At 34.7% G+C, this 14,302-nt stretch overlaps 2 protein-coding genes across 10 annotated transcripts in view; one reads left to right on the top strand and one right to left on the bottom strand.

Moving 5' to 3' along the window:
* The window catches only part of DNAJC24 (DnaJ heat shock protein family (Hsp40) member C24), a 55,614-nt gene extending 48,857 nt beyond the window's left edge, over positions 1–6,757 (top strand). For 2 of the 3 annotated variants that reach the window (XM_060606276.3, XM_060606275.3), the window contains exons 4-5: positions 1,368–1,436; positions 5,172–6,757. In XM_060606276.3, coding sequence (XP_060462259.1) covers positions 1,368–1,436; positions 5,172–5,302 — 200 coding nt within the window. In that variant the 3' untranslated portion in view covers positions 5,303–6,757. The remainder of the gene's footprint in view (positions 1–1,367; positions 1,437–5,171) is intronic. The other variant, XM_060606277.3, reaches the window with a different exon arrangement.
* IMMP1L (inner mitochondrial membrane peptidase subunit 1) overlaps positions 6,637–14,302 on the bottom strand; it is an 82,243-nt gene continuing 74,577 nt past the window's right edge. For all 7 annotated transcript variants that reach the window (XM_078433346.1, XM_078433349.1, XM_078433351.1 and 4 more), the window contains 2 exons: positions 7,653–7,763; positions 6,637–6,804 (listed from right to left, as the gene is read on the bottom strand). In XM_078433346.1, the coding sequence (XP_078289472.1) occupies positions 6,736–6,804; positions 7,653–7,763 (180 nt within the window). In that variant the 3' untranslated portion in view covers positions 6,637–6,735. The remainder of the gene's footprint in view (positions 6,805–7,652; positions 7,764–14,302) is intronic.

The following is a 14,302-nucleotide window of genomic DNA, read 5'->3' as shown; positions in this document are numbered from 1 at the left end:
AGAACAATACAAGCATACGTGAAGTATAACATGCCCTTAAAAACAAAGACAAATGCTTATCTATAGTGGCTTCCTTTGTCCCAGAGTATACTTGTTGTAAGCAAGGGCGCGCGCATGCTTTTACCACCTAGACCATACTTTTACTAAATTTGGTTGGAATTTCAGGCTTCTTTGGACCTTCCACCTGTACGGAAAACTTAAGCCTAGGAAGTAGCAATAGAACATCAACACAATACAGTTGTATTATATGGTTATTGAAATCTTTTATTAAAGTATTGTCTTTAAGTTTCCTACGACTCTGTTGAAAGCAATTAAAATCAGATGACAAACAGCCCCCTACATTTGGTTAGAGCTTTATTCTTTTTTTTTTTTTTCTTTTAAGTAAGCTCCATGTCCAGTGCAGAGCCCAACGTGGGGCTTGAACTCACGACCCTGAGATCAAGACCTGAGCTGAGATCAAGAGTTGGATGCTTAACCAACTGAGCCACCCAGGCACCCCTAGAGCTTTATTCTTTAAAGCACTTTGGCCTCATTTCATTTGATTAGAACAACACCCTGGTGTTGGTCTACTCTGACTGCCATAAGCAAATTCCATAGACTGGGTGGCTTAAATAACAGAAATTTATGTGTCATAGTTCTGGAGGCTGCAATTCCAAGATCAGGGTACCAGTCAATATGGTTTCTGGTGAGGGCTCTTACTGGCTTGTAAATGGCCTCTTTGTTGCTGTGTCTTTATATCCTACTTTCCTTGGTGCCTGTGCATGGAGATAAACCTCTCTTCCTCATCTTAATAAGGCTACCAATTCTATCGGATTAGGACCCCACTCTTGTGATCTTATTTAATCTTAATTACCTCCTAGAAGGCCTATCTCCAAATACTTCAACATATGAATTTGGGGGACACACAATTTGGTCCATAACAACCCTTCTGAAGTAGCTAAGAGATAACTCAGTATATCTAAGGTATATTTCTAAGGTTAGAAAGCTAGTAAGATTTTACAACTAAGGTTCAAATAGTTACTTTTGCCCAACTCCACGCTGCCTTCCTTAGTTACAGGTATAGTTTATCTGACAAAAAAATTCCCTTTCACAAAATAGAGGTCACTAGTTAATCACAAGGAATTATCAAAATCAATTCTATGGTTTTTGCTTGTTCAATGTTTGTGGAAAATAGGATAGATTTTGACTGTTAAGGCTTATAAGAAGTGGACTATTAGGTAGCCTTAAAACTGCTGTCAAAAGTGGTAAAATGAGTTTTTAAATGGTAAGTAAAGTAGAACTGTAGTCCCCAGGCTGGAGTTGTCTTTTCAGCATTCTTCATGGTTATGATTAAAGTATCAAATTAAGCATCTCTTTATATTTTACAGAAGGTGATCTAAGAAATACGGGACCAGTAGATGCTCAAGTATATCTCGAAGAAATGTGTTGGAATGAAGGTTGAGATTTTTTCTCTTGACTACAGTAGAGAAAAATATTAGAGATTTTCTTTAAGAAGAAAATCTCTCATGGGATATTTGGTAATCTTAAAAAAACAGAATAGCTTGGCCATATATATATATATATATATATATATATATATATATATAGTTTTTAAGAATATTTTTGTTTCATTCTAAAGGTCCATTATTGACCCATTTCCAGTTCTGTTTATTTTATTTTTGAGAGACAGAGAGAGCATGAGCTGGGGAGGGGCAGAGAGGATCAGAAGTGGGCTCCATGCTGACAGCAGAGAGCCCAGTGTGGAGCTCAAACTCCTAAACCGCAAGATCATGACCTGAGCCAAAGTCGAACACTTAACTGACTGAGCCACCGAGGTGCCCCTCCAGTCATTTTTCTATTCTAATTAGATGTTAGGTACATAAAGTTTCATGAGATTTTCTTTTTTACATGATTTGGGTTTTGGTTTACTCCCCACTAGTGTAATAGGGAAAATAATTTTTTCCATCCTCCTGTGTTGATATTTGAGATGAATTCCTATTAGAATTTTTATTTTTGTTTCTTTATATGGAATCACAAACTGTCAGGGCAGGATTCCTAATACTACACTCTCCTGCTTGGAACTTGGTTTTTTACCCACCATGAAGTCATTCTTTTTCCCTTTTCTATTATATTTTTTAAACAAATCTAATTTCTCTACTCTTCTGATAGTTTTGTGAATCAGTCTGGTTAGACACTGTGAAGTTCCTTCTACGTTCATGTTTCTCTGGACAAGTGAAGAAAATCTTACTAATTCCTAGAATTTTTATATACTTTATTCCTAACACTTTATTGTTTAGCCTGGGGTAAAAATTCCCTAGGGGTTTATAAAAATTTACTAGTGAGTATGGTTAGGTAGAAGATAAATAGCTCATCCTTCCTGAAAAGAAGTTTACTGGAATATTTTTTTTAATGGCAAATTTTTGATTTCATGCTCTTAGATGGGTCACAGGCTGTTGACTTAGGAGGAGAATCATGTTTCTGCCTATAGGCCACTGTGCTCCTGAAGTGCCAAATGAAATCATAGTGTATAAATTCTCATTTGCAGTGAATGATTGGGAAATTTGAGGTTTTGTGTACCTGGGGCTCCCAGGGGTTAATAATGGTTTCATCAGAGTAAACGAGAGAACTGCTATGAACACACTAGTGACATAGGATCCGGTGAAAGACTTCTTTTAGTTCATGGAGGGGACAGACCAAAGCATGTCATTTATCAAGGAGAACTGCCCAACTAAATTTATTTTTTGAAAATATAGTATTGGTACCTCATCAGTCAGTATTGGGTGTATGTGTGTTTAATCTCTTATTAGACAAATTCTTCTTGCTGCAGTTGATTTAATTAATATATTTTGTTTCCTAATGATTCCTGAGAATATGAAATAGCCAAACTGGTTTTTGTAATTTTTCCTTCAGTAGCCTTTTAAAAATATGAATAATATTAGATTTTATTTTAAATGAATATGGATTGGTGGTTCAAGCATCTGTTCAGTCAACAAATACAATGAGATTTCTGATACAAATGTAAAAAAACAAGATATTAAAGGGAAATGTACAATATGAAATCGTCAAGTTATAAATGTGTCACTGTCCTTGGGATTCCCTTAAATAAACTGGACAGTGCAGAAGATATAGAAGAATCCTAACCACAGCCAATGAATCAGTTATAAGAAGCTACAGTGAATCTTAAAAGTATAAGACATACTTTGACACTTATTTCAATTAATGTTTGTTTTTTTTATATATGAAGATGGAAATAATCCTTATTGTTGAGAGATAATCCTTAAGAGAACATACTGAGCAGCCAACAGCTGCATGAAGCTGTTATTTTTGCAAGAATATTAAAAACCAGTAATGTAAGTTCTGCAATTGAATTTGCAATTTCGAATTGTTCTTTGCAATTGAAAAGAGCATTCTTGACAGATGCAGTTCAATACCAAGTGTGATCAACTGGGCAAATAAGAAATCGAAGATTCCTTCATAGCCATTTTCAGAATAGCCTTGGAAAGTGAAGATCCCGAGCAGGAGAAAAGTGGATGAAGCCTTACATGGTAGACATAGCCACATTACCATCTTCTTGACCCAAGGACAGTATGAAACAGTGCATTTTACTATGCTTAAAAGGCATCCCTAAAGAACTGTTGAGGGAGTGAAGTTAACCTTTTCCCCTTAGAGTTAGTCTGTTTCACAACTTGGTCATTTTGCCTTCAATGTATTTAAAATGGTTTCTGTGAAGATATCACTTTGTTAAGTGATAGAATAATACAAGAAGAAACGTAACAAGATGTGAATTTTTAGTGAGCATTAACATTTGGAATCCTCTATGACAAAACTCCACAGTAGCCCATGGTGGCCTCTGCATCATTTACTGAGTGCCTGTCACCTCAGATTGTTTCTCAGTGTTCACTGAGGTGGTAAAAAAACAAGAGGGAGATTTAGCTTAAGAAAACCCTTGGTTAGAATATGTACAGTTTTAGACAATTTAATAATGAAACAATTCACTTTGAAAGCATGCTCTACTACAGTATATATGTTGGCTCAGACAGAAAGGATGTTAGCATTTTAAAATACAAGATCAAATTATTTTTGTTTATGGAGAAAAAAGGCATTGTGATGAGAAATAAGGATTGTGTGAATGAATGAGTCACATGCTGTACCGACTGAGCCAGCCAAGCACCCCAAAAGTTGGCTTGTTAATTTTTCCAAGGCCAAACTTGATTAGAGAACAAATAGAAGGCGGTCGAATTTTTTTTTTTTTTAGTGGCATATATGATAAGATCTGAGTGTTAAAAATGTTTGAGAACTGAATGAAGATATTTGATATATTTGTAATAAAAAATTATGGCAGTAGCAGGATAAGGTGATCAATCATTATTTTTCTTTGACAGTCACTTCTCAGTGACAATGAAATGGAATGACCAGTGGATCAGAGATTCTTTCAGTTAAAGGACATAAGCATTTCAACTTGTCAAGAGGACAGATTTAGTGAAATTTCTACCATTGGTAGACTAAACCTTGTGCTGTATGCTCTCTGTTGGGCATCTCACTTCACAGAATTAGTGTGATACTAGAACAGAGAGTATTTAAAATGTTAAACTTGATTAACAGTTAAGTTAGCAGAGTTTTCTCTAAAAGGATATACTCCAGGCAAAAAAGCATGTGGCTTAACAGTAAAACATGTAGAGCTATTTTTCTCTTTCCTTCACAGTAATAATTTGGACAAATAAATTGAGAGGAATGTAAAATTTATATTTTAAAACAGAAAACAGAAGACTTCAAATAAATGTCATGGGTCACCCCTGAGCATCTGCTGTCCCCTCAAGATCTTTGGGGTGCCTGACTGGCTCACTCAGTTGAGTGTCCGACTCTTGATTTTGGCTCAGGTCATGATCCCGCAGTTCATGAGATCAAGCCCTGAGTTGAGCTCTGCGCTGACAGCGCAGAACCTGCTTGGGATTCTCTCTCCCCCTCTCTCAAAGTAAATAAAAATAAAACAAAACAAAAAGATTCTTTGGTAGGTAATTTTTAGAAACACTGCCCCTATATAAGAAATCTTTTCAAGTTCTCATTTAGATACATTTTATACTTACTGAAAATCTTTTTTGGTTTGCAATTTCTGTGACATAAGCTGCATTTTTAAAAAGGTGTTGAAATAGTTACTTGTAAACCTTTGATGCATCATGTTGTTTTCTTTACAGGTGATCACACTTTTTCTCTGAGTTGCCGATGTGGTGGAAAATACAGTGTTTCCAAGGATGAAGCAGAAGAAGTTACCCTGATTTCTTGTGATACATGTTCACTAATAATAGAACTCCTTCATTATGGCTGAAATTGTTCACTAAATGGGATCCTTTAACTCTGTATTCATACATGTTGAAGAGCGCCCATTCAAGTAAATGTATAAAGCTGATAAAAAGAAGCAGGATTCTTTTTTTGTCAGCTCTTTTATTTGCAGAGAAAATAGAAGACTCAAGCGAGGGCCACCCTAGGTTAATAGAAAATGAACTCAGTTATTTATATGTATTTATAATTTATATTTGTAGATCACAAAAAAAAAAAAGACTTGAATTATAAATTATATTTTGTGAATTCCCATCTGAGAACTTTGTTCTCCCAAGGAGAACATTTTCTCCTTGGTACAAAATAAGAATTTTCCTTTTCTTCATATAAGCATGTCTCCTCTTGTTAAGCGTCACAGTATCATCATGTTCCTTTATAGTTACTAAGTTTCTGAAGTAACATGAAATTTATTTGTGCTAAAGTTATCAACCTGTTGTACAAGTATCTCAAATTCTCAGGTCATTAGAATTAAATTAGAATCTTTGTGAATAGCATGTGAAACTAGTTGTCTCATAACTAGGACTGGATATGGATATTCATGAAGTTACCTTCAGGAAGGTAAAGTGGCAACTGTGGAAAAGACAGCTTTGGAGTCAAAAGACTTGACTCCGGGGTCCTGGCACTATCTTCCCTGAGTCTTCGTGTGGCCACATTAAAGGGAGTAAGGCTTGAACACTGCCATCTTCAACTTTAAATGTAACTTAGGAAGTGGCAGTTTTTTAAAAAATATTAATTTGAAACAGATGCATTGCTTTCCTTTTTATTTCAAAGTCTAAGAGTATTAATGTCTCTATTTATGAATAGAGAACCACTACATTGCTGGTATGACCAAATGGACTTTTATAATGTTATTATTGATTATAATACTCTCTAAAGATTTTATTTTTCTTTGCATTTGATAATCTATGTACAGTATAAGTCAGAACTCATTTTTTAAAAAATCTGAGAAATCCTTTATGGGATCACTGAAACTTCATTACCTAATTTCAAATGAGTGAACCAAGCATGTGACTTAGCAGTTTTTTATTAGGTTGAACTCCTGGTATTTATTATTAGTTTGGACTTACAAGACTAGTTACTACTCTGACTTGTAAATGTAGCTAAAGTATAAGGCATGTTCAAGAGATTACTTTCATCATAGCTATAAAACCAAAAGTTCAAAAGTGAGGTTGTCACCCAGGTTTTTTCCCTAAAAATATTTTTATATTTATCATAAAATTTAGAGGACTTACTTTGGATTACATTTTTATCCATATATTTTGAACTAATATAGCTTGCAGTGTGTGTTGCTTATTCTTTACATTTAACAAAAACGACTAAAACTAAATAGCAAATAGTTTATTAGTAAGTACATGGTTTCAGTGGCAATGATAAATTCACTTGAATAGGAGAGAATAATGAAATCAAAAGAATAAATGCTTGCTAATCGTCAGAAAATCTGTGGCCATTAGGGCTGTCACGCAGAAATCCAAAATCACTCAGAGGCCAAATCTGTAAAATCAAAATGTGATTGAAGACAATTAATGAAATGATGTTATATCATCATCATACTCCCTGTTTTTATCCATCTGTTTTCTCTGTGCCATATATGAAATACGTTCTCCTTATTCTTTAGTCAAGAACAAATTATATCAAAATAAGACTTTAGAAAGTAAACTTGTATGTGTACATGTATTTAAACTCTAAAGTTTGGAACATTGATGTGTTATATCAGTTACCTGTGTATAGTGCGTGAATTTAGATGTATGAATATGTGTGTCTGTGTTTTGTTTTACTACCCTCAAATAAAGTGAACCCTGAACCTAAGTATTTGAATATAACATCTGCATAAGTGCAAAGAATCCTGCAAATTATCCAACAACCCCAAGTATTCATGTGTTCTTCTCACTGCCAGTGAAAATAATAATCTTTCCTGAGTCATACATTTATAACCATGGTAAGACCATTACTCGGTGTACTTAACTGGGATATCCCTGCTTAACAGGTAGTTTGTTTGACTTGACACTGTTCTTCTGCAAATGTATATTAATTTATGCCCAAGGTAAACATATAGTTGTAAAAGTTATATGAGAAAGAATTACATTTTGGAGATTTAAATGAAAGGCTTCTTATAACTAAAGTAGTTTGAATTTTTATTATTCAAACAAAAAATTACTCTTAATTACCTATCTCAGTGGGGGAAAGGGTAATGTTTATAGCTCTGAAGGCCAGCAGGTTCCTAAATGTAGTCACTGCTACAGTTAAGTCCACTGATAGCTGAATATTCAAAGTTCATTTTGAAAGAATTTTTTTTTTCCAGCTCAGAGAAGAAAGCCTAAATTTTAAGCAGAAAATAATACCTTGAAAAAGATACGTCCTCTTATTAGTCCATATGGAATAGGTCCATAATACCTGGAATCTGTAGAATTCTGTAGATTATCACCTTCTAACCACACATGACCTGTTGGCACCTAGAATTAGAGAAGAAAGCAGCCCCTTTTCAAAAAGAAAAATAAATTTGGGTACTATAAGAAGTGCGTCTTTTTGGTAGTATGGAGAAATGTTTTAAAGTTCTCATTTATAAAATACACACAAACCCTGTGATTTGTATTTTTGCTTTTATCTCTTGCACAATATCTTCTACTGAATATTAGTAAGTAATGTGAAGGTTTCAACATTTTAAAAGATCTTTTTTGCCACATGGTTCCCAAACATTAATTTGTTACACAAACCCCAAACTGAGGTTATAAGAGATCAAAACAGTGTGACAGGGTCATTAATTTAATAGACTTCAAAAGAGGTCATTAGGATGCTGACTGAAAATGTGCCCTCCTGTCTCTATAACAGCATAAGCAGGGCAGCCACTCACTCAGCAACATCCTGGGGCCAATACCAAGGCCAGACCTATTAGAATGCTCATGATGAACTAAATGGTAATTGATTGTGACATCAATTACAAATAATCTCATCATTTTATTGGAGTGGGCTTGTCAGAATTCTAATTAAGATCCCTGTTCTGCTTTTGTACAGGCCATATCTTCAATGCGTTATACTTCAATAATGACCATCAAGAACTAGAAGGACCTATTATAAAATCATCAGTTGTAAATTAATGATGGTGACCTTCTACTAAATGAAAGACCCTATCCCTTATATGTCCTGGGTATTAACTGGTAAAAAACGTTAAGTTTAAATTTTTACTCTGTCAACCATAAGAATATTTAGAACACCTTACTTAAAAAAAATGCCCTCTGTGATATGAAATATACCATATTTAAAAATTACTCGGCAGCAATTATCTTTAAAGTTGCATTTTACAAATTATTTTACAGTTTGTTACTCAGAAAAGTTGAATTATTGACCAGACCAAAATGACCTACTGAGAAGAAATTTCTTTTCACTTTTCTTTTGACTGGCTATTTATTACTTAGGGACCTTATATGAAGAAAAATACTCCTATTGGATTTAATAAGAAATGACTGCAATATTTAAAAATGTTACAAATTACTGTTTTTTAAAGATTTTTTTAGGGCAGTTACATGTTCACAGCACAACTGAGAGGAAGGTACAGAGATTTACGACCTATCCCCTGCCCCCACACATACATAACCTCCCCCATTGACATCCCTGATCACAGTAGTAGATTTGTTACACTTGCTGAACCCACATCAACATCATAATCACTCAATGTCCAGACTTAACTTAAGGTTTACTCTTGGTGTTGTACATTCTACAGGTTTGGCCAATGTAGCACATGTATTCATCATTATAATATCACAGAGTGTGTTCACTTTCCTAAAAATCCTGTGTGATCTGCCTATTTTTCATTTCTTTCCCCCAAACACCCATGTTACCTTTTAGAAAAATGAATGTATACAAGTATATAAAATCTGAATTTCACTTTACATCAGGAATCATATAATTTTGGAATGTCTTATGCAGAAATATTTGCCCAAAACAAATCAAGTTAATTATTTTCATGTAGACAGATTTCAATGTTAAATCTACTTGTAGAGAAAGAACAAGTTTCTTGAAAGAATATCAGATACTATAAGATCACTCATTTTTATTAGTGGAACTAGTTATAGGTTCTAGAGTCAAAAGCAAGGCTCGTTCCTACCTATAAAATAAGTGGATTTATGGCAGTGAAGCTTAATACTGCTCAAGTAGAGTAATGAATCCATCTTAGGTCATAAATGAAAAAGGAACAAAATAGTATATTTGGAAAAGCCATGTGTCGTTAACATAGTCTCAAAGTACCACTCTGGGAGGAGCTATAATACAGACATCATTTATGTTTAAATTTCCATAGTTTTTAATATGTGTTTGTTTCTGAGTTCTAAAAAACATAATAAACCAGGATCCAATATATATTCCATTTATCCATGAAGTCTTCCCCAACCTTGCCTGCCCATATCAAATACTCTTGATTGTTTAGAGCACTGATTAAAAAGCCTGCCTTGCTTGGGGCCCTGGATTACAACATGTTACTAACCTGCTTGGGTTTTTTGTTAAGTCTACTATCTTATGATCAAACAAGCAAATAGACAGTATTTATGCCATGATCTTTATTTTTTGCAACAACTAAGCCAAAACTGGAATTCCAATATTTGGTGGTAATATTAGTGAGTAGAAATTCTTGTAAAGCACAATCACTTTTGTATGACCTAAGCTTCTTTCAAGTTAGCTAAATACAGTGATGAAGTGTTATCTCTGGTATAACTTAACAAATACAGAAAGGAATATGCTAAGAGAACCCAGAACATATTACCAGAAGCCTATGGAAGACTGTGACCCAGGCTATCTTTACCTAGTCCTTGATCACAAGGAGTGGAACAAAAGGGAGGGGAGAGTAAAGCAAGCCAGTATGTAATACATGGCTTTCTGGTTTATTTAATTAAAAAAAAAAAAAAACCTCATTAGATCCTTAAAACAACCTGTGAAGTACTGTTATTGATAGTTAATAGAAGTAGTTTCAAATATGGGACATGCTAATCCCATTTATCTGAAGCCTATACATTCTAATCCCCATGTGTCCACTTACAGTAAAGGAATATCGTCTACATCTCACAGACGTCAATGCTTGTTATAAAGTATACAAATCAAGGAAACAACCTCATCACTTATGAGCTCTTTAATACGAGCTTCTCCATAAACAGGAAAACCTCTAAGTGTGGATCTCTTAAAATCAAAGCAGTCACCTTTGCTGACCTGTCAATTACTTAGTCTCCAGTAAAAAAATTCATGATGTTGAAATTACTCCACTTATTTTTGGTATAGAGTGCGATGTACACTTTAAAAATCAATTTTATAGATGTATACTTATATACATCTTATATAAATGTATATATATATATATATACATATATACATATGTATATATACATGTGTATATACATACATACACATGTATATATACATATGTATATACATACATATACATATGTATATATGTATATATATTATATATATATAAAAAAGTATATATATATATACTTATATACATGAGTAAAGGGCACTCATTTCAAGTTTGACACTAGTTTTGGAAGGTGTGCACACCTACATAACTTAATCACAATCAAGATGTAAAAGTTCCCATCCCAGTACCAGGCAACTAATGAGATCCATGACTTAGAAACTAGTTTTACTGGTCCTAAATTTCGTATAAACAAGATTGTACGTACATACTATTTTGTATCTGGCTTTTGTTCAGCAATTTTTTATGATTAATCTATCTTGTATGTTATCAGTCATTCATTCCTTTTTACCTCTAAGTAGAATTCTATTGTAAGTCACAATGTTTGCCCATAAATCTACTGATGGACATTTTTCTTTGAAGTTTGGGCCTGTTACAAATAAAGCACTATAAACATTGTGTAAATCCATTTCTTTTCAGTAAATACCAAGGGGTAGAATTTATGGGCCATAAGTGTATGCTTAACCTTAAACTTTTCCAAAGTAATTAAATCATTTTACACTCCTACAGCAATGTATGAATATTCTGGTTGCTCCACACCTTGGTATATTCCTTTAAAATTTTTTTTGCCATCCTAGGGGAACCTTGGCTGTTTATTTCAGCTCAGGTCATTATCTCACGTTTCGTGGGCTCGAGCCCCACATCAGGTTCTCTGCTGTCAGCATGGAGTTGGGTTGGGATTCTCTCCCTCTGCCCCTCCCCAACTGATGCATGTGTGTGTGTGTGCACTCCCTCACTCTCAAAAATAAACTTATAAAAAATCTTTTTCCATTCTAGTAGGTTATTGGTATCACATTGTGGTTTTCATTTGCATTTCTCTGATGGGCATTTTTTCCTGTGCTTATAGCATATCTTTTGTGAAATATCTATTAAAATATTTTACTCAGTTTTTAAAATGGGTTTTCTTACTCATTTTAAGAATCCCTTTTTTACCTTGAGTATAAGTCCTTTGACAGGTATTGCAAATATTTTCTCATAGACTAGGATCTTTTCTCCTTTGCAGTCTAATCTATTACAAAGACTATACAATGTTTTCTAAGCTCTAGAAATTTCATTTGGTTCTTTTTTATATTTACGGTTTCTTTCCTCATTAGGTTCATCCTCGAGATCCTTGAAAATATTTAGAATTAGTGTTTTAAAGCACATGTCTATTAATTCCATTACTTCTGCCTTTTCTGGATTTAATTGATTTTTCTTCTGGTTACTGGTTACACTTTCATACTTCTTCACATATCCAGTAATTTGTGATTAAGCTGGACATTCATTTGTTGAGTGGATTTTGTTGTGTTTCTTTAGAGCGTGCTGAATGTTGAGGAGGTCTGCTTGTTTTAGGGGAGGCAGTTAAGTTAGCTGTGGATCAGCTTATTCCTTTCAAGCCTCAGTTTTTTAATTTTTTTTTTTTAATGTTTATTTATTTTTGAGACAGACAGAGACAGAGCATGAATGCGGGAGGGTCAGAGAGAGGGAGACACAGAATCTGAAATAGGCTCCAGGCTCTGAGCTGTCAGCACAGAGCCCGACGCGGGGCTCGAACTCACGGGCCACGAGATCATGACCTGAGCCGAAGTCGGACGCTTAACTGACTGAGCCACCCAGGTGCCCCTAAATCCTCATTTTTAAGCTTGTTAGGTTGGGTCTATCTCACAGTGTACTCTAAGGGCTACGTTAGGCCTACTACTAAGGCAGGATATTCTGGGATCTCTATTGAATATGCTGAGTATTCAGTGACATCTATCTGTTCTGGCTGGTCAGAACTCCAGTTGCTCTCAGCCCTGTGTGAGCTCTGGGAATTGCTCGGCTCCCCACTCCTTCTTTGCTCAGTTTCTAGGTTTTACCATAAATGGGTACAATTTAGTATTCAGCAAAAGCCAAGAGAACATCTATGGAGATTTATGTTGATCATTCGGTAGCTCTGCTGTCCCAGACAGTTTTATCCATAAGTCCCAACTACTTAAACTTCCCTCTATTCCAGTCTCTGTCTCTTCAGCTCAGCAAAACCACTACCTTTGGCTCAAATTTTACTTCAGTACCTTCTGAAAGGTACCTCCTGCCTTACAGGAGAATGTAGGGACAAGTAAAGGGTTTGCTTTATTTGTTTGTCCTCTCTTAAGAATCTGTCCTGTACTTCCTGCTTCTGCATTCTCTGAGAACAGGTGTTCCACATATTTTGTCCGATTTTCTAGTTATTTATGACAGGAGAGCAAATTCAGGATCACTTCATCATTGCCAGAAACAAACGTTCAAATTATCTAATTTTAAAAGTCTGTATAATTTTTCTCAGCATACTTCATAGTAATATGAAGAGAATACTTTTGGTAAGAACTAAAAGTTCTCATGTAAGTAAAGTGGCATCTCTCTCCACCTTGCATCCCTTTCAGTTGCATCCCCTGTATGTTTCTATTTTACCCTTTCCCTTCAAAATCTCTAGAAAAGATTTGCCAAACTCAGCATGTACAAATAAGGAAGCTCAACATGGTATTGCTTGTATCTCAAAATTGGCAAAAGTAGAAATGTTCCTCAGTAGGTAGAGGTTAAGTAAAATATGACTTATTTATATAAAGCTGGTTAAAAAAAAAAACAAATAGATTTACATGAAGACAGTGAAAAAAGTTGCAAGGCAATATGTATAAATGTTTAAAGAACCCCACAAAACTTAATATTTCAAAATTTACATGTTTATGAGCAGTATATATTGCTTAATTAAAAAGATGTATATAAACTTCCTCAACTTACCATGAAGTTATGTCCAAAAAAACCCATCATAAGTTGAAAATACAGTTGACCCTTGAACAATAGGGACTGGGGTGCCGACCCCCCTCCCACTAGTCGAAAATTCATGTATTCCCTTTGACCTCCCCCAAAACTTAACTACTAATAGTTTTGTTGTTGACGGGAAGCCTTGATGACATAAACAGTCGATTAACACGTATTTTATATATGTATTATACATTGTGTTCTTACAATAAAATAAGGTAGAGAAAAGAAAATGTTCAGAAAACATAAGGATGAGAAATACATTTATAGTACCATAGTATAAAAAAATCTACGTGTACATGGACCCATGCAGTTCAAACCCATGTTGTCTGTTCAAGGATCACCTGTATTCTAAGTCGAAAAGGCATTTAATACACCTAACCTACTGGATGCCATAGCTTAGCCTACCCTAGTTTAAACACACAACACATATTAGCCTACACTTGAGCAAAAATCACCTAACACAAGCCTATTTTATAATCAAGGGTGACATATCTCAAGTAATTTATTGAATGCTGCACTGAAAGTGAAAAACAGAATGGCTGTATGGTACAGGATGGTTGGTTGCAAATGGTCACTTTACCCTCTTGATTTGTGAGGCTGACTGGAAGCTGTGGGTCACCTGCTGCTTCCCAGCACCATGACAGTATCCTACTGCACATCAGCCCAGGAAAATATCGAAATTCAAAATTTGAAGTTCAGTTTCTACTGAGTATGTATCGCTTTTGTAGCACAATAAAGTAAAAATAAAACTTAAGTCAAACCATAATAAATCAGGGG

This window comes from Panthera onca, chromosome D1, assembly GCF_046562875.1.
Source record: "Panthera onca isolate mPanOnc1 chromosome D1, mPanOnc1 haplotype 2, whole genome shotgun sequence".
Lineage (NCBI taxonomy): Eukaryota > Metazoa > Chordata > Mammalia > Carnivora > Felidae > Panthera > Panthera onca.
The sequence above is the reverse complement of the archived record's forward strand: the minus strand, read 5'-3'. Positions and strand labels throughout refer to the sequence as shown.